At 47.9% G+C, this 24,459-nt stretch overlaps 1 protein-coding gene and 1 pseudogene across 1 annotated transcript; one reads left to right on the top strand and one right to left on the bottom strand.

The window, feature by feature from the left end:
* LOC127039435 (zinc finger protein 23-like) overlaps nt 1-1,285 on the bottom strand; it is a 247,872-nt pseudogene extending 246,587 nt beyond the window's left edge.
* A 1,611-nt stretch (nt 1,286-2,896) lies between these two features.
* LOC127039345 (zinc finger protein 345-like) lies at nt 2,897-24,459 on the top strand. The gene is made up of 7 exons (XM_050932875.1): nt 2,897-2,907; nt 6,416-6,489; nt 9,261-9,349; nt 10,023-10,149; nt 19,057-19,170; nt 19,532-20,096; nt 20,517-24,459. The coding sequence occupies exons 3-7, from the start codon at nt 9,272-9,274 to the stop codon at nt 21,898-21,900; spliced, it is 2,268 nt and encodes a 755-aa protein (XP_050788832.1). The 5' UTR covers nt 2,897-2,907; nt 6,416-6,489; nt 9,261-9,271; the 3' UTR covers nt 21,901-24,459.

Genomic DNA, 24,459 nt, shown 5'->3' with positions numbered 1-24,459 from the left:
TGTTCTTGCCATGGGGATTGTCAGCACCCTGGTGGCGTATGTTCGAATGACCTGTGGGGTTAGTGAGGGGTAAGTGAAGGCAGTGACTCACAAGGAAAACTCAGGTTGAGGGCAAAGGGGTGGTAACACTTTGCAAGTCTCAGCTGGTCTGTGTGCAGGAGGTTCAGTACTGGAGAGCAGCCCAGGGGGAGGAAGCTTCTGTTTGCTATGATGGAGATGAACCCGCTTATCTTAGCAAAGAGAAGTGGTGAGACTTTCTGCTGGACTGCTCTGTTCCCAGAGCGCTCTGTAACAGGGGAGGGCAGAGGGCTAGTGTTTGTGCCACTGGCATGTCGGGGCGCTGCTGAAATCAGGCAGAGCAGAGGTGGCATTGTGGGAGTGGTGTGAACCTAAACTTTTCTTTTCCCCTTCTAAGAACCGAGGGGACGGGAATCCTTACCCAGCGAGGTCACATTCTCATACTTCTCCTCCATGACTTCTCTGTAAAGGGCTCTGCGAGTGGGGTCCAGCAGAGCCCCCTCTTCCCTGGTGAAATACACAAACACCTCCTCAAAGGTCACCGGCCCCTGAAAGAGCGAGAGTCCAACACTCAATACCTGCTGCCCCACTCACAGCCCCACTATTCACGGGGGAAAGCAGCCAATCAAATGGAAGCTCTGAGAGATAAACAGTCGGCAGAGTCCTATCCCCACACTGCTGAGAGCAGCCAAGGGCACCAGGGTGAGAGAACAAAGAGAGACCCCTTGTCTCTGCCTGCAGATCCATCACACACCTACTAGCCAGGGGCTGATACAACCCCATGGTAGGAACCCAACACCCTCCCCACTGCCAGCAGCTGGATGTGAGGGGCCAGGACATCTTCCCTGTACCTCCCTGGTGGGTGCCCCTTTCCATGTCACACCAGCCCCTGGCTAGCAGGCTGAGGGCTCAGCACTGGAAGTCTGGTCATTTTCCCAGCCCTGCCCAGGGGGTTGGTTTGTCTGTTTCCTGTTTCACAAATTAGGGAATTTTCTTCCCCAACACCCAAGTGTTTGATCTGAGGATCCAGGCCCATGTTAACAAGTCCCAGCAGGTTTGTCACACTCTGTCCCCCTCCCTTTCCTCACCCAGGATATTCCCTGCCCCCTCCAGCCCTAACTCCCCACAAGTTGAAACCTCTTCAGTATTTCCTGCCGGTCCCCCTCCAGCTGGAACCCACCAGCAACCCCCCAATAATCCCGACCTGAGCTGGCGCCACTGCAGCCAGAGAGCCCCCCCGGCCGGGCACGGAGGGATTAATTCCTTCCTGTGCACCGCAACGGCCCCCCCCCTGCTGCCAGCTGCTCCAGCCCCTTCCTGGACACCCTGACTGACACCCTCCGCTACACCAGCCCCTGCCCCTCTCCTGCCCCCACCCCTTTGTGCCGGCAGCGGCGCCATGGCCGGGGCCGGGAGCGCAGCGCGGGGGCTGCTCCAGCCCTGCAGCCCGCGGGGCAGAGCGGGGGGAGCGCGGGGCGGGCTCTGCCGCTCCCCGGGCGGGTTCTAAGAGGCACCAGGTAGCAGAGGGAGCGGGGGCGGGGGCAGGCTCCATGGATCTCCTTAACCTGGCATAGAAAAAGCGGAAGCGCCCTCGGGGCAGGCTGGGAGATGTAGTTCCTGACTCTCCCTGGGCCGGAAGTTACGTTTCGTGGGAGAGAACAAGCCGGGTTGCCAGCACGCGCGGGCCGCTGCGGCTCTGCCTGGCTCGCGCGGGGCCGTTGGAGCCTCTCCCGGGGCCGGAGAAGGGTTTGTGCCGTTGGGCTCTGGGCATGCGCAGATCGGGGAGGAGGAGAGTCCCGCATTAACCCCCCTGTGGGGCCGGGCGGGGGCTGGGAAAGGGGCGGGCGGGAAATGTCTGTGCAGCCCGGACATGGCGGGGGGGGGGGAAGAGCAGGTGACCCCCGAGGAGCGGGGAGAGAAAGGGGGGGCTGAGATCCCCTCGGATTTACCGCTGCCCCCCCCCGTGGGGACCCCCCTCCTCTCCCGTCCTGCCCCCTTTCTCCCTAGAGAGCAACGAGCAGCACCCAGGGTGACCCCCCCTCCCCCAAACCCCTGAGAAGTTCCCTGTTCCCCTCCCCCCATTGTGCCCCATTTTCTCTGCCCTTCGCCAATGGCCAGTTCAGGTCTCAGGTTTGGGGTGTTTCCCCCATTTTCACCTGCAGGGATTTGTCCTTGTGTGGGTGGGAAATGGTTCCCCCGAGTGATTTCTGAACGGGGCAGAGGTTGGGGGGGCCCTGAGACAGGGACACCTCTGGGTTGGGCTGGGGGGCCCCTCTCTGCTGGCAACAGGGCGTGGGAAGGGCCAGGAAGGGGAGGGAGGAACAAGTGTCCCCCATGGAGACGGCTCAGCCCCAGGTTTCCCAGTCCCAGCTACTCCCCCCTCCCCATCACCTGCTGGTCACATTCCCGGACCCCATTGCCAGCCCCTCCCCACAGCCAGCGACCTTCTGACTCCAGCCCCGCTCCTTTCCCCTGTGAAAAGACATCACCCAGGGCTCCCTCCTGGCCCTGTGAGTGTGAGGCAAGAAGAATCCTGTCCCATCCTGTTGTTGATTCAATATCCCTGTATAATCCCCTCCAATTTCCCCTCTTTTCTCTTGAACTGTTGAATGGTGACATAAAATCTCCCCACATGTTGATTCTTGTCCCTTATATTGGCAAATATTTACTTTGTGCCCCATTTTTTCCTCAGTTCTGAAATACTGATATCAAATTCTCAACAATCTTCCTGCTTTTCTCTCCAGGTGTGTGACTGAGATCAGGGCTCTTATCGTACTGAGCGTGGCTTTGTTCTGACATCTGCTGCAGAGACCCCAAGTGAAATTTGGGCCCTGCTTTGCCAGGCACTGAAGAGACCACAGGTGAGATCAGACCCCACTGTTGTGCCAGGTAAATCTGACACCTGTACCGAGATGATGGCCCCCTTGTGCCAGGCAGTGCACGACTGTGACCCAATCTGCGGCCTTCATTGTTCTGAGCACTTCAGAGACCTCGACTGAGATCTGTGTCCCCGTTGGGTCTGGCATTGCACTGACCCTAACGAAGATCACACCCCAGCACTGTACCGTGCACTGCACAGACCCTGACAGAGATCCTGCCCCCACATTTTGCCAGTTGGTGCAGGGGCCCTAAACAAAATCAGGGCTCCTGTAATGCTGGGAGTTGCAGAGTCCCCAACTGAGATCAGGCTTCCTGTTGTGCAGGGCTCTGCACAGACACTGATCATGATCAGGGTCCCCATTGTGACAGGTGCAGAAAAGACACCAAGGATATCGCTACCCTGCTTTCAAAAATCCCCAGCTGGTCCATACCAGCTGATTCAGGCCCACAGGGCTCAGGCAAAGGGGCTGTTTAATTGCAGTGTAGATGTTCTGGCTCGGGCTAGAGCCAGGCTGTAGAACCCTGCGAGGTGGGAGGGTGCCAGACCTTGGGCTGCAGCTCCAGCCGGAACATGGACACCACAATTAAACAGCCCCACAGCCTGAGCTGTGTGAGCCCAAGTCAGCAGGCACGGGCCAGCCACCGATGTCTGACTGCAGTGTCGACATGCCCACAGGGACAGAGAGACCTTGTCACAAAACGTTGAAAGGCTAAATAGGCCAATGGTGGGAGGCTACTGTCCATTTTACAGATGGGGAAACTGAAACTCAGAGAGCTGAAGTAATTTGCTGAAGTTTTCATGGAGAATCTGGGGCAAAACTGGGAACTGAATCCAGATTGTTTCAGTTCTTGCCTCTCCCCTTATCCATAAACCGAGCGTGTATGTGTCCAGCGTTGTTCTGGCCTGTGTTTGCCTCGCATTGGCTTCGAAGGGAGACTGTGGAATTTCCTTCACTGGAGGTTTTTAAGACCAGGTTAGAGATACACCAGTCTGGGAATGTCTAAGGATACTTGGTTCTGCCTCAGTCCAGGAGACTGGAGTAGACGCCCTCTCAATATCCCTTCCAGGCCTACAACGAAATAATTCTCTTTTGTGCTGTGCCCTATTCTATGCTGAACTGTTTTGAATGGTGCCATTTGGAACTGTGATCGCACCATGTTATGTAGCAGTTTTATGGTGCATTGTTTTGCCTCAGCTTGTTAGGTGACTGTGCTGTGTTGGTTTGAGTTGAGCTATTTTCCATTGTGTGCTTTTTTCCTGGATGTTGTAGTTAGCATTGTGTTGCTTTCTTTTCCTTTGTATTGTCATTTTATGCTGTGGAGTGTAGGCTGTGTTGTTTTTTTCCCCCCTGAATTGCCTGACATTATGTTGTGGTGGGTTTTATTCTGTATGTTGTGTTTTTATACATATATATCGCATAGCATCGTAGAAATGTAGTGCTGGACAGGACCTCAAGTGTCATCAAGTTCAGCTCTCTCTGCCAAGGCAGGACCAAGTACATGTAGATTATCTCTGACAGAGGTTTGTCCTACTTGTTCTTAAAAACTTCCAGGGAAAGAGACTCCACAGCCCCCCTGTAAGACTATTCCAGGGCTGAACTACCTTAGCCTTGGTGACACCCACACAGATTTTAGTGGTGAGCAGCTGTGGAGAGAGAGGAGACCCCAGTGAGTGGGCAGCTGGGTAAAGAGACTAAAGTTGGGAGGAGAAACATTGACATATCCAAGGTCACCCAGGCTGTCTGTGATTGATCTAGAAATAGGTTCTAGTACCACTGTACTGCTGTTTTGAAGGTCTCTGCCACCCTGGTGTTTTAGGCACTGGTGCAAACCCTTAGTACAGACAGAATTTACACTAGTTGCACCAGTACCAATCAGAGTGCACGTGTCCCAGTTTGAAGGTTTGAGGTAGTGTGGGAGGGGCAGTGACCTCACTGAGGCTGGCTGAACAGTGCAGCTGGTAAGGGAGGGGCAGCAGTGAGTGCTGGAGGTGTGAGCCAGGAGCACAGCCCACAGGGCTGGACACTGACTTCTCCTGACCCAGGGGACACCCCCCCAGCGAGGTGGTTTGTCCATGGATGCAGAGGCTGTCTTGGCAGAGCAGCTCAGCTGCAGTCCCTGCACACCTCTTCCTGCAGCCTAATACAGTGTGCTCTGGGGACCTTTCCAAGCTGCAGGTGACGGGGCTCTGGAGTTAACAGGGTCTGTTCCTGGCTCTGTCACTGACCTGTTTAGTGACCGTGGGGAAGTCACAGCCCGTTTCTCTGTAACGCTGTCTCCAGTGACTCGAGAGCATGAGCACCAGCCTCAGGCAGACTGGTAAGAAGCAGGGCACAAACCCCAAATTGGGTGTGAGGTCTGTATGGAGATTTCACCAACTAAGTGTCCAGTGTAAACGCTTCAGGCTGTGTAACAGCATTAACATGGAATCGCAAACAGTCCCCTTGGGTGATCCCATATATCTCACCACGCAGGTGAGCTCAGCTTCATGACAGATGGTCCCTTACTCCAGGGGTTCTCAACCTTTTCTTTCTGAATCCCCAATGATGGAGATTCCACAACCTCCCTAGGCAATTTATTCCAGTACTTAATCACCCTGACAGTTAGGGAGTTTTTCCTAACGTCCAACCTAAACCTCCCTTGCTTCAATTTAAGCCCATAGCTTTTTGTCCTGTCTGCAGAGGTTAAGAAGAGCAATTTTTCTCCCTCCTCCTTGAAATGACCTTTTATGTACTTGAAAGCTGATTACGTCCCCTCTCAGTCTTCTCTTCTCCAGACTAAACAAACACAATTTTTTCAGTCTTCCCTCAGAGGTCATGTTCTCTAGACCTTTAATCATTTTTGTTGCTCTTCTCTGCACTTTCTCCAATTTTTCCACATCTTTCCTGAAATGTGGCCCCCAGAACTGGACACACTACTCCAGTTGAGGCCTAGTCAGTGCGGAGTAGAGCGGAAGAATTACTTCTCGTGTCTTGCAAAGAATACTGCTGCTAATACATCCCAGAATTATACTTGCTTTTTTTGCAACAGCGTAACATTGTTGACTCATATTTAGCTTGTAATCCACTGTGACTCCCAGATCCATTTCTGCAGTGCTCCTTCCTGGGTAGTCATTTCCTGTCTTATATGTGTGCAACTGATTGTTCCTTCCTAAGTGCAGTACTTTGGATTTCTCTTTATTGAATTTCATCCTATTTACTTCAGACTATTTCTCCAGTTTGTCCAGATCATTTCTATCCTCCAAAGTACTTGCAACCCCTCCCAGCTTGGTATCACCCGCAAACTTGATAAGTGTAACAGAGAGACTCTGCTGCTGGGAGGGTTTCACCATGTGTCAGAGGGTCACACCCTGGTAGGAGGGGGCTAGATCTGTACTGGAATAAGGTCACTCTGTGCTTCCCAGTGTGGCAGAACCTAGAATGTCCATGACCAGGGAACAATGCTGAGGGGAATCAACATGTGGAAAGGAGAGAAACCCTGTCTGAATTCTCTCACATTGCCCTTCTCACCCTGGCAGGCTACAGAATAACGTCCACATTTTGCCCCAAGTCATCCCCTCCTCCCAGGGGGAAGGCAATGGAGCTGGCTCAGGTAAGGGATTCTCAGGGAGTGGGTGGTGGGTTCTGCTTGGAGGAAGAGAAGCAGTAAATGTGTAGTATAGTATAGTAAATGTACAATAATCAGTTTGACACATTTTCTTTGCAAATCTCAAAGATTCATATAAAATAACCTAAACATTTGCCCCACTTCTCTCTAGTTGTTTGTTTCTAATTGAGTATGACCTGAGATTTTCCTGTCTCTAATTGTAACATAAAAAGAAAATCTCAGATTTACACCTTTTCTCCAATTCTTGAACATGCATATAAAATGTTTGCAAATGGTGCCCATTGCCTCTCTATTAATTTAACAAATATTGATGTAAAACACTCAGATTTTACCTCTTATCAACAACTGATATAAAATCCCTCTGATTTCCAGCCTTTCTCTTTCATGTCTATGTTGTTATCAAATGTCAATTAAAAATCCTTTCATGTTTGGGGCTGTTCCCCATGTTTCTCAGTCCCAGCAACTTCTCCTTCTTTGGAGGGAGCCTGTTGCCCTGAGTCCTTCTCCATCCTGGAGCTTGCAGGGGGTTAAATTTCCCAGTGATTATCTTTCCCCTCTCCTTTGAAAATCATTCCACCCCCCTTATCTCTGTTAAAATGTTTGCTGATGAAAGAGACCAGCCACATATTTAATACCCATCAAAACCAGAGGCCTCCTCATGTTTGGGGATCAGTGGTTCCCACCTGCTAATGGGAGAGTTGGCTGTTGACTCTTGCACCCCCCACACCTGCACCCCCACCATCATTATAAAACAGGAGCTCGTGCACCCCCCTCACAGTCCCACCTGCATCCGTCGCACCAAATGGGAGCTGCCCAGGTAAGTGCCCCACACCCAAACCTCCTGCCCCAGCCCTGAGCCCCCTCCCTCATTCTAACTCCTGTCCAGACCCTTCACCCTAGGCCTGTGCTCAATGCACTCCCCCGCTCAACTCAGTGCAGAGAGAGGAAGAGAATGGACCAGAACCAGGGAGAAGGTTGATACCCACTGCATGTGGATAGGGCCGGGACCCCAGACCGGCAGCGGGCTGAGCGAGTCCGGCAGCCAGAATCCTGGCTGGCAGGAGCCGGCGGATGGAACCTGTGAGCAACAGGCATCAGGGGGTCCTGTTGGGTGGAGGAGGGAGTCTCAGACAAATGGCAGGGCAGATCCTCCTGGGGGGGAGTCCTAGGCAGGCAGTGAGGGACTGAGTTCCCAGTGGGTGGGGCCCTGGCTGCTGGGGCTTTTTGTGGGGGGAACCCTTTGGGATTCCCAACCTGACAGTCATGGTCTGGTGGGGATTCCCTGCCTGGTGGGGCTTTGAGGGGTATCTGGGGTCCCTGGCCAGGGACTCTGGGGGCTGTGTGCCAGGGAATATCTGGTGGGCCCCTGGCAGTGGGAACTTCTACTAACCATGGTCCTTCTCTCTGATCAACTTGTGCCAGAGTCCTGGCTCCAAGTACTGCCCAGCATTCCCCAGTTACGTTCCCTGCCACTGTGATAACTTTCTCTCCACTTATCAAACACTGAGTGTGAAATCACAGATTTTGCTTTTCTCCTCTTTTGAAAACTGCAGGAACTTTTGGTTCCATTTGGAAAATTTGTGCCCTCAGTCCTTGTTCTCTATCTGGGGGGTGAGGGAGGTGGGAAGGGGGTCAGCACTGCCATACAATGGTCTCTTCCACAGCATTCTGGACTAATTCTTTCTGAAATCTGGTTTCATTGAGACCAGAATCAGTGTATGGAAAGACAAGGAGTGGCTCCAGATGAACAATGGTGTAAATGATATTAGCAGTTCTCTCTATGAGGAGGGGCTCTCATTAGCTGCTCTCCCCAGAGAGCTAAAGGAGAGAAGATGCTCAGATGCTCTGTCCCTCTCTGCTCAGGATATTGGGGTTCAGCTTCCTGGGTCAGATCCTGCAGCCTCCATTGTGATCTGGGAGACCAGGCTTGGCAGCTGCTGCTCCCCCAGCAGGGTTCTGTGCTGGGAAGTGACCTTAAATAAAGCTTCTTCTCTGCCCGGCCCAGCGGATGACTTTCTGCAGCTGGTCCTAGCCCCCTAGGGCACCCCTTTGCCCTGTTAATACTAAATTCTGATCCAGACATTCCAAGTAACTGAAAGGAACGACGGGAAAATGCTGGGGTCTGGCCTTAAAATCACTATGCACAAACAGACCCCCCCTCATTTCTTGTCCCATTAGCAACTGCAGGATAAAATCCAGCCATGAGGGAGCAAACTACCCAGGAATGGGACTTTCCTACCAGATGGACAGGGAGAGGGGATGGGAAAAGGAGAAAGAGAGATTGAAAGGGACAATGAGAGAGAAAAGTTTGGAGAGAGATTTCCAGATCTCTAATCTGCCCAGAAAGATGTATTGCTGCACCCTGGATAGAGTCACTTTCCTGTAGAAAAGATGAGAATCAGACAGAGGAAAATTCCAATTCCTGACTCCATATTCCCCCTGCTGGGGTGTGGCTGCGGTGGGGTCAGTGTCTGAGGAAATCCCCCACAGTGACTCCTTTGGTTCTGCTTTTTTCTAACCTTGTGTTCAGAGACTGTTATGGGATCGGAGGGTGGGAGAAGGGAGGTTAAACATGTCTCTGTGGGCTTAGCCTGACAGGAAGGGCCAGGTCTACACTGTACAAAGAGATCAAGCCTTTCTCAGCATGGCAGACTCTAGGGTGTCTGTCTGCAGGGAAAGGGCCTGGGGGAATCATGCTGTGAAATGAATTAAAGCCTGTTCTGAATGCTTCACAACTGCCCTTCCCACCCTGCCAGGCTGCGGAATAATGTCCATGTTTCTCTCCAGTTCATCCCATCCTCACATTGGACAGGGGAGAGAAATGGCTGCAGAGGAGCCAGTTCAGGTAGGTATTATCAGGGGGTTGCTGGTGGGTTCCTCCAGGAAGGAGAGGGACAGCAAATACACCGGAGATGGAAAGATTTGCACAGTCTGGTTTGCAGAAAATGCACAGGGTGGAGAAAGGGAGGAGGACAGGGGTGTGCTAAACCTGCTGGGAGTTAGTTAATAATTTGCCTAGATTCTAGGAACAGACTCAGGAGGTTCGGCGGTGGAAATGCTCTAGTTTGTGGAGCAGAAAATAACCCAGCTCCATGGGGCTGGGAAAACTGACCAGACTCCCACTGCTGGAGCCCGACCTGCCTAACTAGCGGCTGCTGTGAGATACGAAGGGGACACCCACCAGTGAGGCTTAAGAGAGATTCCCCTCCCTTCACATCCAGCTCTTCAGAATGGGGAGGGTGTTGGGCTTCCTACCAGGGAGTTGTCCCTGGACCCTGCTAGGGGCTCCATCTCCTGAATCAGTCTGTGGCTAGTAGGTGTGTGATGGCTCTGCTGGGAGTGAGGAGGGGCTCTCTCTTCGTCCCCTCCCCCTGGTGTTTCCTGGATGCTCTGAGCAGGGTGGGGGTGGGACTCTGACTGCAATCCACCCAGAGTTTCTGTTTGGCTCCTGTCCCACATGTATAGGGGGGCTGTGAGTGGGGCAGCAGGTACTGAGTGTTGGACTCTCGCTCTTTCAGGGGCCAGTGACCTTCGAGGAGGTGGCTGTGTATTTCACCAGGGAAGAGGGGGCTCTGCTGGACCCCACTCAGAGAGCCCTCTACAGGGATGTCATGCAGGAGAACTATGAGAATGTGACTGAACTGGGTAAGGATTCCCGTCCCCTCTGTTCTTGGAAGAGGAAAAGAAGAAAGATGGTTCACGCCAGCCCCCAATGCCACCTCTACTCTGCCCTGTTTCAGCATCACCCCAATATGCCAGTGACACACAGGCTGCCAGAGACCCTTCCCTGCTGCAGAACACTTTGGGAACAGAGCACAGGAGCCGTATCGCAATGTCAAATATCTCCTGTTTGCTCAAGTAAAACTGAGGTTAGGTGCAGCATAATCAGCAGAAGCTTTCTACCCCTGACCTCTCAAACCCTGAGCCTTCTCCACTCAGACCACAATAATGCTTGGGGTGTAATGAGCAGGCTGCTGGAGTCAGAGCTGCTGATCCAGGTTACTTATCACTCCGCGTCCTTGAATGCTGGCTGGGGGTATCCAGAAAAGGAAGCTCAGTGGCGGATTTAGCGTTAGTGGGGCCTTGTGCTCAGCTCCATTTTTGGGGTCCCTCCTTGGGACCCAGGCAAGAAAAATAACATACTCTCATTTCCCTCCCACCCCCATTTTTCATTCTTCTTTTCCTTCCTCCTCCTATAAGAAATAGGAAGTAAATGAGGCTAAAGTGAGGTTCCTTGATTGTTTTTGTTGTCTGAGTTTTCCACAGACCACTTGAAAATCGCTGAGTGTCTCAGTGCACCACCTAATGATCTTTCCAAATACTGTTTGTACCGTTAGCTAATTATTGTAAAACGCTTTGGATAAGAGCCCTTTATCAAAAAAAAATATTAAAAAAGTTGGAGTGCAGGGTCTGGCCAGGAGTTAAGGTGTGGGAGGGGGCTCAGGGCTGGGGCAGATGGTTGGGGTGTGGAGCGCTTACCTGGGACAGCTCCTGTTTCATGCGAGCAATGCACATGGGGATGTGGGGGGGGGGGGCAGGAGTCAGGGTGGGCAGGAGGCTGTGTGGAAGGGGTGCAGGAGTCGGGGCTGGGGGTGTGTCTGGGGGCAGGGGGTATGGGTGGTTGCAGTAATCAGGGAAGGCAGGGAACTGGGGTGTGTTTGTGAGGGCTGAAGGAGTAAGGGCTGGAGGTGTGAGTGGGGGTGCAGGAGTCAGTGAGGGCAGGGTGTGCAGGGTGCAGGGTCTGGGAGGGAATTAGGCTGCAGGAGCAGGCTGGAGATTGAGGTGCAGGTCCTGGGATGCAGGAGGGGGCTCAGGGTTCGGGTAGGAGATTGGGATGTGGAGTGCTTACCTGAGGCAGCTCCCATTTGGTGCGAGGGATGCAGATGGCAATGTGGGGGCGTGTGTGCAGGAGCTCCCATATTTGGTGCTCAGGGTGGGGGTGAGGATGTGGCGGGGGCGCAACAGTCAGAGCATGGGGTGTGAGGGCTGCATATGTGGGAGGGGGTGCAGGAGTCAGGGCTGGGGGCTGGGACGGTGGGCTGGGTCATGGGGGTGCTCCCAGCCCCTGACCCTGAGTGGCTCTCAGCAGGTGATGGGGATAGGGGGGTATGTGATAGGGAAGTGCTTTATAAAACAGTGAGCAAGTGACCAGGGAGCTTTTCAAACAGGGCTGCTAACAGATAGTTTTGTGAGGGCGTTTGGAAGGGGAGTGGGAAGGGGGCGAGGTTCTCTTGCCATCCTTTAAAACATTTAAGCTTTAATACAAACTTCTTGGTTGAAACAAAACCCCTGTTGTTAACCTAGGTAGCTGTAGGAGAGAATGCAGGCAGAAGCCCAGCAGCAGAGTGGGGGCTATCCTGTTTATTGCACTCAATGTAGCATGTATGATTACCTACCCTGTGGGCGGGTGGCTTACGGGTGCATTCGGTGCAAGGAGCTCCTGGCCCTCAGACAGCACGTGGAGGTTTTGGAGGCCAGGGTGGTGGAACTAGAGACACTAAGGGAGGCAGAGAAGTATGTCAGTGAGGCTTTCTGGAACACTAGATTTCTCCCACCTCCAGCCAGACAGCCACTGTGCTGTTGAGGAGGATGAAAGGCCCAAGGAAGGAGAGCAGTCAATGGGAGCAGAGGGAAAGCTTCCCATAATTGGGACCTTCCTTCCAGATGGTGTTGGGGTAACCTCTTGCACTGAGGTTACCTCTCCGGGGAGGGAACTCCAGTCATTAAGAAAAGGCAGCTGTTAGTAATGGGAGATTTGATCATTAGAAACAAGGATAGTTGGGTTTGTGATGACCAGGACAACTGTATGGTGATTTGCCTGCCTGGTGCAAAGGTTGCTGATTTCTCGAGGCATCTCAATAGATTTATGTGTAGTGCTGAGGAGGAGCCACTGGTTGTGGTACATGTAGGCACCAATGGCATAAGGAACAGTAAGTGAGACGTCCTGGAGGTCATATTTAGTCTGCGAGAAAGAGATATCTGGGACCTCTGTGGTGGCATTCTCAGAAATGCTTCCAGTTCCACGCACAGGGCCAGGTAGGCAGGCAGAGCTTCAGAGTCTCAATGCGTGGATGAGATGATGGTGTAGAGAGGAGGGGTTTAGATTTATTAGGAACTGGGGAAACTTTGGGGATGGGGGAGCCTATACAGGAAGGATGAGCTCCACCTAAATCAAAGTGGAGCCGGACTGCTGGCACTTAACATTAAAAAGGTTGCAGAGCAGTTTTTAAACTAAGAGATGGTGGAAAGCCAATGGCTGCAGAGGAGCTCGTGGATGGGACAGAGACTTGTCTTAGAGAAGAATCTAGTGACAGAGATTTTTCTAGTTTAGTCAGGAAGAGAGACTGGAAGAGGATAAAGTAGGGGCCAGATCACACAGGAAGCATTTACACACAAAAGAATCTGACACATCAGAAAAGGGCAGACAAATAAACAGAGACAAGCTTTTAAAGTGCTTGTACACAAATGCTAGAAGTCTTAAATAATAAGATGGGTGAATTAGAGAGCCTCATGTTAAAGGAGGATATTGACATAATAGGCGTCACAGAAACCTGGTGGACTGAGGACAAGCAACGGGACCCAATTGTTCCAGGGTACAAAATATATCAGAAGGACAGAGCAGGTCATACTCAGGGGGCGGGGAAGGGAGTGGCACTGTATGTTAAAGAAAATGTAGACTCAAATGAAGTAAAAATCTTAAATGAAACCGCATGTTCCATGGAATCTCTCTGGATTGTAATTCCATGCTCTAATAAGAATATAACAATAGGGATCTGTTATCAAGCACCTATCAAAGACAGTGATAGTGAGGATGAAATGCGAAGGCAGATTAGAGAGGCTATCAAAATAAAGAACTCCATAATAATGGGAGATTTCAATTATCCTCAGATTGACTGGGTACATGTCACCTCAGGACAAAATGCAGAGACAAAATTTCTGGCTACTTTAAATGGCTGCTTCATGGAGCAGGTGGTACAAGAACCCACAAGGGGAGAAGCAACTCTCAGTTTAGTCCTGAGTGGAGCGAAGGATCTAGTCCATGAGGTAACTATAACAGGACTGCTTGGAAATAGTGATCATAATATAACAACATTTAACATTCCTGTGGTGGGAAGAACAGCTCAACACTGTGGCATTTAATTTCAGAAAGGGGAACTATGCAAAAACGAGGGGGTTAGTTAAACAGAAATTAAAAGGTACAGTGACTAGAGTGGAAACCCCTGCAAGCTGCCTGGACACTTTTCAAAAACACAATATTAGAGGCTCAACTTAAATGAATCTCGCAAATTACTAAACACAGCAAAAGAACTAAAAAAGAGTCACTGTGCTTTAACGACCATGTAAAAGAAGCAGTGAGAGATAAGGCCTCTTTTAAAAAGTGGAAGTCAAATCGTGGTGAGGTATATAAAAGGGAGCATAAGCACTGCCAAATTAAGTGTAAAAATGTAATAAGAAAAGCCAGAGACGAGTGTGAAGAAGGGGCCAGCCAAAAACTCAGAAGGTAATAACAAAATGTTTAAGTACATCAAAAGCAGGAAGCCTATTAAACAACCAGTGGGACCCCTGGATGATCGAGATACAAAAGGAGCCCTTAAAGACAATAAAGTCATTGCGGAAAAACTAAATACATTCTTTGCTTTAGTCTTCACGGCTGAGGATATTGGTGAGATTCCCAAACCTTTAGTGGGTGACAAATTTGAGCAATTGCCACAGATTGAAGTGTCACTAGAGGAGGTTTTGGAACTAATTGATAAACTTAACTGAAACAAGTCACCGGAACCAGATGGTATTTACCCAAGAGTTCTGAAGGAACTCAAATGTGAAATTGGAGAACTATTAGCTATGGTTTGTAACCTGTCCTTTAAATCAGCTTCTGTACCCAATGACTGGAAGATTGCTAATGTAACACCAATATTTAAAAAGGGTTCTAGAGGCGATCCTGTCAATTATGGACCAGTAAGTCTACTGTCTGTACCAGGCAAATTAGTTGAAACAATAGTAAAGAATAAAATTGTCAGGAACATAGAAGAACAAAAATTGTTGGACCAAGAAAAGAAAAAGAAAATAATAGGAGATATACCAATCTCCTAGAACTGGAAGGGACCTTGAAAGGTCATTGAGTCCAGCCCCCAGCCTTTACTAGGAGGACCAATTTTTGCCAAAGGTCCCTAAGTGGCCCCCTCAAGGATTGAACTCACAAGTCTGGGTTTAGCAGGCCAATGCTCAAACCACAGAGTTGTCCCTCCCCCCAAAGTCAACATGGTTTCTGTAAAGGGAAATCATGTCTTACTAACCTATTAGAGTTCTTTGAAGGGGTCAACAAACATGTGGACAAGAGGGATCCAGTGAACATAGTGTACTTAGATTTCCAGAAGCCTTTGACAAGGTCTTTCACCAAAGGCTCTTACATAAATGAATTTATCATGGGATAAGAGGGAAGATCTTTTCATGGATTGAGAACTGGTTAAAAGACAGGGAACAAAGCGTACGAATAAATGGTAACTTTTTAGAATGGAGAGGAGTAACTAGTGGTGTTCCACAAGAATCAGTCCTCGGACCAATCCTATTCAACGTATTCATAAATAATCTGGAGAAAGGGGTAAACAGTGAGGTGGCAAAGTTTGCGGATGATGATAAAGTGCTCAAGATAGTTAAGACCACAGCAGACTGTGAAGAACTTCAATAAAATCTCGTAAAACTAAGTACATGGGCAACAAAATGGCAAGTGAAATTGAATGTGTATAAATGTCAAGTAATGAACATTGGAAAAAATAACCCCAACTGCACATACAATATGATGGGGGCAAAATTAGGCTAATCAGGAAAAAGATCTTTTTGTCATTGTGGATAGTTCTCTGAAGACATCCAGCAGTGTGCAGCGGAAGTCAAAAAAGCAAACAGGATGTTAGGAATTATTTGAAAAGGGATAGACAGTAATACAGAGAATATCTTATTGCCCTTATATAAATCAATGGAAATAACTAATTTAGACCCCATCATTCTGCATGTATATTTGGGATTAGGTTTTCCACTGGCTGCACTATGTGTTATCCTGACATCTAGCACTGCTGAGATCCTGCATTCAGTAATATCCCTGCCCTTCTGTTCCCTTTCTCCACTGAACCCCACCAGCCCATGCTTCCTGTTCCCAGCTTCCCCAGGACTCTCTCTTTGTCTCTGGACCTCTGTCAGCAAGAAGCAGGGAGACTTGCCCTCTGGAGACTTCGATTTCTAGGTCATGGATTTACTTTCAGTGTATTTTAGGAGACTCTTCGAAATTGAGTGTCTCTGACATTAAGCACAGTACAAGCTGGACTGTTGAACAGCTGTGTCCCCTTAGTTCCCCAAGCTGGGGTGCCTCTTACACTGCTCTACTGTGAGAGCAGCCGCTCCTGGGCAGTTCACACACAGTCTCCAGCATGTAACTCACTCCCAGCTAAACAGTTTTGAGTGCTGCTAGTCAGTGACTCACAAATTACAGTACCTCACAGGAGAACCCCAGAAAATTCTCTGCTCTCAGATTTCCCCCAGAAATGTGCATCTTGCCCTGTCCAGCACACTCCTGAACAATGGGAGCTCATATGAAATATGTTATTTCATCAGTGGAAAATTCCATGCACCAGCGTTTTTATTCCAAACGGCGTTTCCAACACACTTTAATCCAAACACACTGGTTAGATAAAAAAAGGAAACAAAATTATTAACTATTGAAAAAAATGATTTTCAGTGACTACAAGTAATGAGGCATAAAAGTCAGAATTGTTTACAAAAGAAATGCAAGATAAAACACAAACTAATGTTTAACTTAACAAGCTAAAACGGGTTTAAAACAAATGTTTCTCTCACCATCTGCTGAAACAGGCTGGTTTTCCTTTCAGCCAGGACTCCCCCTAACCTGCCCCTGCCGCCCACATTCAGTTCTTCAGGAGTTGTCATGAGCAGAGGGAAAGGGGAGAGAGAGAGAGTCTCATGCATTTTCCTCACCTCTTTTTATAATTCAGTCCTTTGTACTAGAAACCACTTCAGTTCCCAGCTGAGTCATGGTGACAGGTTGTCATAGATACGAGCTTCAAATGATCCCTGTGATGAAATGTAAATGTCTTCTTCACACCTTCCCCCTGGCGGAGAATGGCTATTTGACTGGCTGTTTGCCTTGCTGTCTCTGAGGAACTTAGAGTTAGGGTTGCAACTTTTTCAGTAACAGCATACCGTAAAATCTCATAACTTTACATACGATGTTGCCACACAGTTTATCAGGTGGCTTATTCAGTAGATTATGTCTTTTCAAATGGTACCTCACAAGCCATACAGTGATAAATGAAGAGGAGGGAAGGGATCTCCCTTTTATAAACACCCAGCCAACCAGTTGGCTGTAAAATCCCTGTTGGTGCGAGTTCTCTGCTTGCTTTACCTCTGAAGGGTTAACAAACCCATGGGTAAAAGAAAGGGATTGGGCACCTGACCATAAGGGCCAATAGAAAGGCTAGAACTTTTTAAAATGGGAAAGCAACTTTCCCTTTGTCTGTTTTTCTCTAGAGAAGGCAGGAGTAGCAATGCCGTGTAAGGCTTGAAGCAGGTATAAAAGTTCATCTTCCATACCTGGAAGATATTATTTGGCTAGGGAATGTTTAGACAGACACAATCAGATTTAATTTTTATTTTGGCTTTTGGAGCTCCTCTGTGCTATCCCAGATGCTTTTGTTTGCTTGTAAGCTTTAAGCTGAACCCAGAAGAAAGCTATTTTGGATGCTTTCAAAAATTTTCTTTTAAGATCTAGCAAAAGCCTAAGTTCCAGATGTACTGTTTTCCTTTTCGATTTTAATAAAATTTACCTCTTTTAAGAACAGGATTGGATTTTTGGTGTCCTAAGAGGTTTGTGCATGTGATTTGATTATCTGGTAGCCACAGCTAATTTCTTTTGTTTTCTTTCTCAGCTCTTTCCCGGAGGGGAGGTGAAAGGGCTTGAGGGTGCCCCAGAGGGAAAAATTCCCAAGTGCTCCTTCCTCGGTCCAAGGGTTTGGGGTTTTTTTGCATTTGTGTGGTGGCAGCATTTACCAAGCCAAGGTCAGAGAAAAGCTGTAACTTTGGGATTTTAATACAAGCCTAGAGTGGGGCAAATTAATTTTTAGAATCCTAGCAGGCCCCCACTTTCTGCACTCGAAGTGACAGAGTGGGGATTCAGCCCTGACACATACTATGAACAAAATTAATCATAATTTTCTAGAAGAGTGAACATAGGGGAACAGACTTGCACAGTGTCTGTGTTCCCAACATATATGTGGGTATTTCAGTCCCTCACAATCAAGGCGTTCGTCATCTTCAAACACCTGGGTACCAGTCCTGGGAATTGACCGGTTTATTAAGTGACACTGTATGGAATTGAGAGGCACTTTATACTAATAGTATTTTATTATAAATACCAATATGATGAAATTGCAATGAATCGTGCTAGATATGCCATGTAAGGTGTCAATGAAAATGTTATGATTTTCCAAGTATGATGATCTTGTTTCGATCTTTGTATTGTGAGTTACAGATATGTAGGGTATATCTGTATTCCAGACTTGTGTAGTGTTTCTGAATGACACCTCCAGACATATTGGCATCAGCGCTGCCCAGCCTGTTGGATGGCCCATCCAGGGTCATCAGCCATACAATAAACCCATTGAAAGGATTAAGGGGATACACCTATTGAATCAGCAAGATATGCCGGGGTTTGCCTGTGTATTGAGACCCCCAAGGCTTTTCCATGCTATGTGCTGTGAAGTTTGTGTTTGGGATCCAAGAAGTAGAAGCCACTTGGAAAAAGGAATGTAAAGGGCAGCTGCATCATCTCCATTTTGTCTTCAATCCCTCTTCCTACCTCTAGAGCAACTTCTCTACAAACTGAAGGCTTGAACAAAGAACTGAATAATGTGGATGTGTACCAGAGAACCTTTAAAGCCAGAAACTCACCAATACTGCTAAGAACTAGATACATTCAGAAATATATATATCTGATTGCTGTCCCATTTAACAACTCCCTTTTTCTTTCTTTCTTTTATAATAAATCTTTCATTTGGATGCTTTCTTGCTTATAAACCGTTAGTTTGGGTGCTAAGGATTGGCTGGCATCATAGTATTTTGGGTAAGATCCAAACCCATATTGACCTGGTAATGTGGCTGACTCGGGGGTCAGAAGAACACTGTTTATGTGAGCAAAGTTTTTAAATAACCCCTCACTGTCCTGGACCTACATGCTGATTGGCAGTCAGAGAACTAGAATGCAATAAAGGGGGCTGTGTGATTTCTTTTTTCAGTTTCTCAATAACCAGCATGGGGGATCAGAAGCATATTTGGTGACTGGTCGGTGAGTTTAACTTCCTTGTTACCCACCAGTTTTGGGAGCATCTGCTCTCCCTTTTTCAGCCTGCCCCGATTTTGGCCTTTTAAATGAGGACTGCCCCAGGCACACTGGGTCACACTAAACACTGAAGTTAAATTAATAGAGTGTTTTTATGACACAGTCATATGAAATCACCTGAACTCCTTTGTTTTCTTTCATCTGAGCAGGGTTTCCAGTTTCCAAACCTCATATAATCTCCCAGCTGGAACAAGGAGAAGAGCCATGGGTCCCAGACCTCCAGGGTTCAGAGGAAAGATGGATCCTGAGAGCCCCCTGCACAGGTGAGAAAACATTAAACCAGCTCAGAATCTGTAAGTGCCTGAAGGAAACATCTGGTATGCCTATCAAAGCCCTTGGGGAGGTCTCTCAGTTCATTATTGTCCCTAGCAGGCGTCGTATCCTCAGGGTAAACATAACTCATGGCTTCCTGTAGATCCCAGCAGACACCAGGCTGTGGCTTCCTTCCTTCCCCCTGTGAATTTGGATGGGATGTGAAGGCCCAATTGATCCCCTCCTCTCTCCTATTTAGGGGAAGAATTTGGAGGAGTTCAGTTCTTGTTTTTATTTGACCTGTCTCCAGCACTTGTTTTGGTTTGGCCTTCCCCTTTCCATTCCTGTTTGAGGTTTCTGTTTCTATCGCAGCAGGTGATGCAATGGTAGGTAAGAGAGAGGAGCAGAATTTTCAGCAGGAAAATGTCGAGCAAGTGGATAAACACAGAGCATTTTTGCAAAGATCGAAAAGGGATGTGTCCAGGAGTCATGAGCAGGGAAACTCCTTTGCAATTCAGCACAGACCAGAAAGAGAGCAGGGAAACCAGCCAGGAGAGAGAATGGGTAAATATATTTTCTGCTGGGGAACTCAGAAGAGCATCAAAGAAACCACAGCACAGCAGGAAATCCTCATGAGAAAGAAGAAAAATACATGTTGTGAGTGCGGGAAAAGCTTCTCTAGCAGCTCAAACCTTTCTCAACATCAGAGAATCCACACAGGGGAGAGGCCCTTTGAATGCCGTGAGTGTGGGAAAACTTTCACTTACAAATCAGGTCTTGTTCATCATAAGAGAATCCACACAGGCGAGAGACCCTTTGAATGCCGTGAGTGTGGGAAAACTTTCACTTACAAATCAGGTCTTGTTGATCATAAGAGAATCCACACAGGCGAGAGGCCCTTTGCATGCCATGAGTGTGGGAAAACCTTCACTCACAGGTCAGACCTTTCTAAACATCAGAGAATCCACACGGGGGAGAGGCCCTACGAATGCTGTGAGTGTGGGAAAACCTTCCCTCGCAGCTCAGCCCTTTCTCAACATCAGAGAATCCACGCACGGAAGAGGCCCTTTGAATGCCGAGAGTGTGGGAAAACCTTCCCTCACAGATCAGACCTTTCTCAACATAAAAGAATCCACACAGGAGAGAGACCCTATGAATGCTGTGAGTGTGGGAAAACCTTCCATCACAGATCAACCCTTTCTAGACATGAGATAATCCACACAGGGGAGAGGCCCTTTGAATGCTGTGAGTGTGGGAAAACTTTCACTTACAAATCAGGTCTTGTTGATCATAAGAGAATCCACACAGGCGAGAGGCCCTTTGCATGCCATGAGTGTGGGAAAACCTTCCCTCACAGATCAGAACTTTCTCAACATAAAAGAATCCACACAGGAGAGTGGCCATATGAATGCCATGAGTGTGGGAAAAGCTTCACTCATAGGTCAAGCCTTTTTACCCATCAGAGAATCCACACAGGCGAGAGGCCCTTTGAATGCCATGAGTGTGGGAAAACCTTCACTCACAGGTCAGACCTTTCTAAACATCAGAGAATCCACACGGGGGAGAGGCCCTACGAATGCCGTGAGTGTGGGAAAACCTTCACTAGCAGCTCAGCCCTTTCTCAGCATCAGAGAATCCACACACGGAAGAGGCCCTTTGAATGCCGTGAGTGTGGGAAAAGCGTCACTCAAAGATCAATCCTTTCTCAACATCAGAGAATCCACACAGGGGAGAGGCCCTATGAATGCCGTGAGTGTGGGAAAACTTTCACTTACAAATCAGACCTTGTTGATCATAAGAGAATCCACACAGGCGAGAGGCCCTTTGAATGCCATGAGTGTGGGAAAACCTTCCCTCACAGATCAGACCTTTCTCAACATAAAAGAATCCACACAGGAGAGAGGCCCTATGAATGCTGTGAGTGTGGGAAAACCTTCCATCACAGATCAACCCTTTCTAGACATGAGATAATCCACACAGGGGAGAGGCCCTTTGAATGCTGTGAGTGTGGGAAAACTTTCACTTACAAATCAGGTCTTGTTGATCATAAGAGAATCCACACAGGCGAGAGGCCCTTTGCATGCCATGAGTGTGGGAAAACCTTCCCTCACAGATCAGACCTTTCTCAACATAAAAGAATCCACACAGGAGAGAGGCCATATGAATGCCGTGAGTGTGGGAAAAGCTTCACTCATAGGTCAAGCCTTTTTACCCATCAGAGAATCCACACAGGCGAGAGGCCCTTTGAATGCCATGAGTGTGGGAAAACCTTCACTCACAGGTCAGGCCTTTCTAAACATCAGAGAATCCACACGGGGGAGAGGCCCTACGAATGCCGTGAGTGTGGGAAAACCTTCATTAGCAGCTCAGCCCTTTCTCAGCATCAGAGAATCCACACACGGAAGAGGCCCTTTGAATGCCGAGAGTGTGGGAAAACCTTCCCTCACAGATCAGCCCTTTCTCAACATCAAAGAATCCACACAGGGGAGAGGCCCTATGAATGCGTGAGTGTGGGAAAAGCGTCACTCAAAGATCAATCCTTTCTCAACATCAGAGAATCCACACAGGGGAGAGGCCATATGAATGCCGGGAGTGTGGAAAAAGCTTCACTCGTAGCTCAAGCTTTTTTACCCATCAGTGAATCCACACAGGCGAGAGGCCCTATGAATGCCGGGAGTGTGGGAAAAGCTTCCTTCACAGCTTTCACCTTTCTAGACATCAGAGAATCCACACAGGTATGAGACCCAATGGAAGCAGTGAATGTGGGAAAACCTTGTCTTGCCACTGAGCCCACGTGAGCCGTCAGGGAATCTGCATGGGGGATCAACACTATAAAACCCTCTAGGGCTATCAATACTTTAATAATTTTCCTGATTACCACAGAGTAACTTTTAAAAGCTTTTTGAACTGCTTGAAGCACCGATATCCCTCAGCTTGTCCAGATGAGTGGCCCAGTTTTGCATTTTGCAGTTTGACTCTTTGAGGTGGACCCATTTGTCCTTTCTATCAACTCCATTCTGCCACGAGTAGTTTGAGTGTGCCCTTCTCATGGTATAATTCCCCACTCTGAACCTTAGCGTACAAAAGATGGGGTACCAGCATGAATTCCTCTAAGCTCAATTACCAGCTTCGGACTTGTAGCACTGCCACCAACCAGGAATTTCAGTGCCTGGTACACTCTGGTCCCTCCAAAACCTTGCCCAGGGACTCCCAAGACCCAGTTCCTCTGGATCTTAACACAAGGACAGTAAACCCTTTCCTTCACCATTGTCTCTCCCAGCCTTCCCCTCCCTGGGTTACCCTGGAAGATTACTATGATTCAAATTCCTTGAATCTTTAAACAGAGAGGAAAATTTTCCTTCCCCCCTCCTTCTCTCTCCCCCTCCCAGACTCTCCTTGAGAGAGAAAAATAATCCTAACACAGAGAGAAATTAACCTTTCTCTCCCCCTTCCCTCCTTTCTCCACACCAATTCCCTGGTGAATCCAGACCCAGTCCCCTGGGGTCTCACTAGAATAAAGAAAACAATCAGGTTCTTAAACAAGAAAAGCTTTTAATTAAAGAAAGAAAAAACAGTAAAAATTAGCCTTGTAAATTTAAGATGGGATATGTTACAGGGTCTTTCAGCTATAGACACTGGGAATACCCTCCCAGTCTAAGTATACAAGTACAAATTAGAATCCTTTCAGCAAAATACAAATTTGAACTCCTTCCAACCAAATACACATTTGCAAATAAAGAAAACAAACATAAGCCTAACTCGCCTTATCTACCAAGTACTTACTATTCTGAACTTATAAGAACCTGTATCAGGGAGATTGGAGAGAAACCTGGTTGCACGTCTGGTCCCTCTGAGCTCCCAGTGTGAACAACAAACAAATTCTAACAGCACACACTCAAACTTCCCTCCCTCAAGATATCAAAGTATCCTGTCCCCTGGTTGTTCCTCTGGACAGGTGACAGCCAGGCTCACTGATCTTGTTAACCTTTTACAGGCAAAAGAGTCCTGACATATTTCTGTTCTATTAACTCTTACTTATCTGTTTATGACAGCCCTCCCATAAGAAACAAGGGAGGATCAGATTTATACCATTCCTCCTATTGCAAAGGTATTGTTAGAGGGTCACCAATGATGCGGATTGTATCATTGCCAGTTGTTCTCACGTTCCTTTGGGTTGTGCTGAAGAGCAGTTATCATGGGAGCTTTCCAATATATTTAAATGAAGAGGAGCAAGGGCAGGAAAAAAAGTGTTATTTCAGCCTCTGTGATACTGGAAGGAGATGTTAAAAGCGGCAGAGTCCTATGGCACCTTATAAACTAAAAAACGTTTTGGAGCATAAGCAATATACAAAAACCTATAGGATAACAGTTCAGTCTCCTTGGACACACAATCACAGATTTAAAAATAGCCATCCTGTATTCTATCTCTCTGTGATGTGGGTTTCTATCTTTCTTGATGGCTGTGTGGTCACACAATTAGATATTAGTTCAGCTCAGATTTATTGGAGAATTGAAGACAAATGAGCATTTGCTAAAGTCATCATTTCTCACTCCAGCTTTGCTTTTCCCCCATCCTTCCATGATGACATGGAGAAAGTTCAAGTGCAGCTCTGTCAACAGGAGAGAACTCTCCAGTTTACTGGCCATGCTAACAGAGACACAGCAGTGATTTAAAATCTCCACTTGGAAATGGGGAACAACAGCAGACCCCCCAGTAACTGAGGGAAGTGCATATGAGCACAGTGTAGTTCAGTTGTTTAAATCAATATTGTCTCAGTTGGCTGTGTTGGCAGGAGAAGCTCTCCTGCTGATGTAGCGCTATCTACACAGGGGATTAGAGCTGTGTAACTACGCTGCTCAGCTGTCTCGATTTTTCACATCCGTGAGCAATAATTATACCAATAAATATCTGTAGTGAAAATCAGACAGTTTTTTCTTGTGTTTTATGCACTTACATCACTTCTCCCCTACCTCCTACTACTTTAAAAGATTTAAAGTGTGACAAGAGAGGTATTTTTCCTCAGGATGCAAACATTCCCACATAGGAGACGCCTTCCACCAACACGCATGGCAGAAGAACCAGAGAGATATGAACTCTCAGAAGTGCTGGGACAAACCACAACTTGAGCCAAGGTTCAGGTGTTGGCAATGAGGATTAAAAGAAAACTAACATATATGACAAGAATTTGTGATTTTTGAATGTGTTAATGTTGCCAATGAAAATGAAATTATAGGTGGTTATTGGTTAAAGAGTAAGAGACTAATTGTTTGATAATCTGAATTATTTTGGAAAACTGAAA

This window comes from Gopherus flavomarginatus, chromosome 23 (genome assembly GCF_025201925.1).
Source record: "Gopherus flavomarginatus isolate rGopFla2 chromosome 23, rGopFla2.mat.asm, whole genome shotgun sequence".
NCBI lineage: Eukaryota > Metazoa > Chordata > Testudines > Testudinidae > Gopherus > Gopherus flavomarginatus.
Note: the sequence above shows the minus strand (reverse complement) of the source record. Positions and strands in the feature narration are given on the sequence as shown.

Excerpts from the sequence above, each read along its gene's own strand:
- LOC127039345 (XM_050932875.1), top strand. The coding sequence starts at position 9,272 with ATGTCCATGTTTCTCTCCAGTTCATCCCATCCTCACATTGGACAGGGG. Across the intron at positions 10,150-19,056 it reads TGAGAATGTGACTGAACTGG|GGTTTCCAGTTTCCAAACCT; the intron begins GTAAGGATTCCC and ends TCATCTGAGCAG. Across the intron at positions 20,097-20,516 it reads GGGAAAACCTTCACTCACAG|ATCAGAACTTTCTCAACATA; the intron begins GTCAGACCTTTC and ends CTTCCCTCACAG.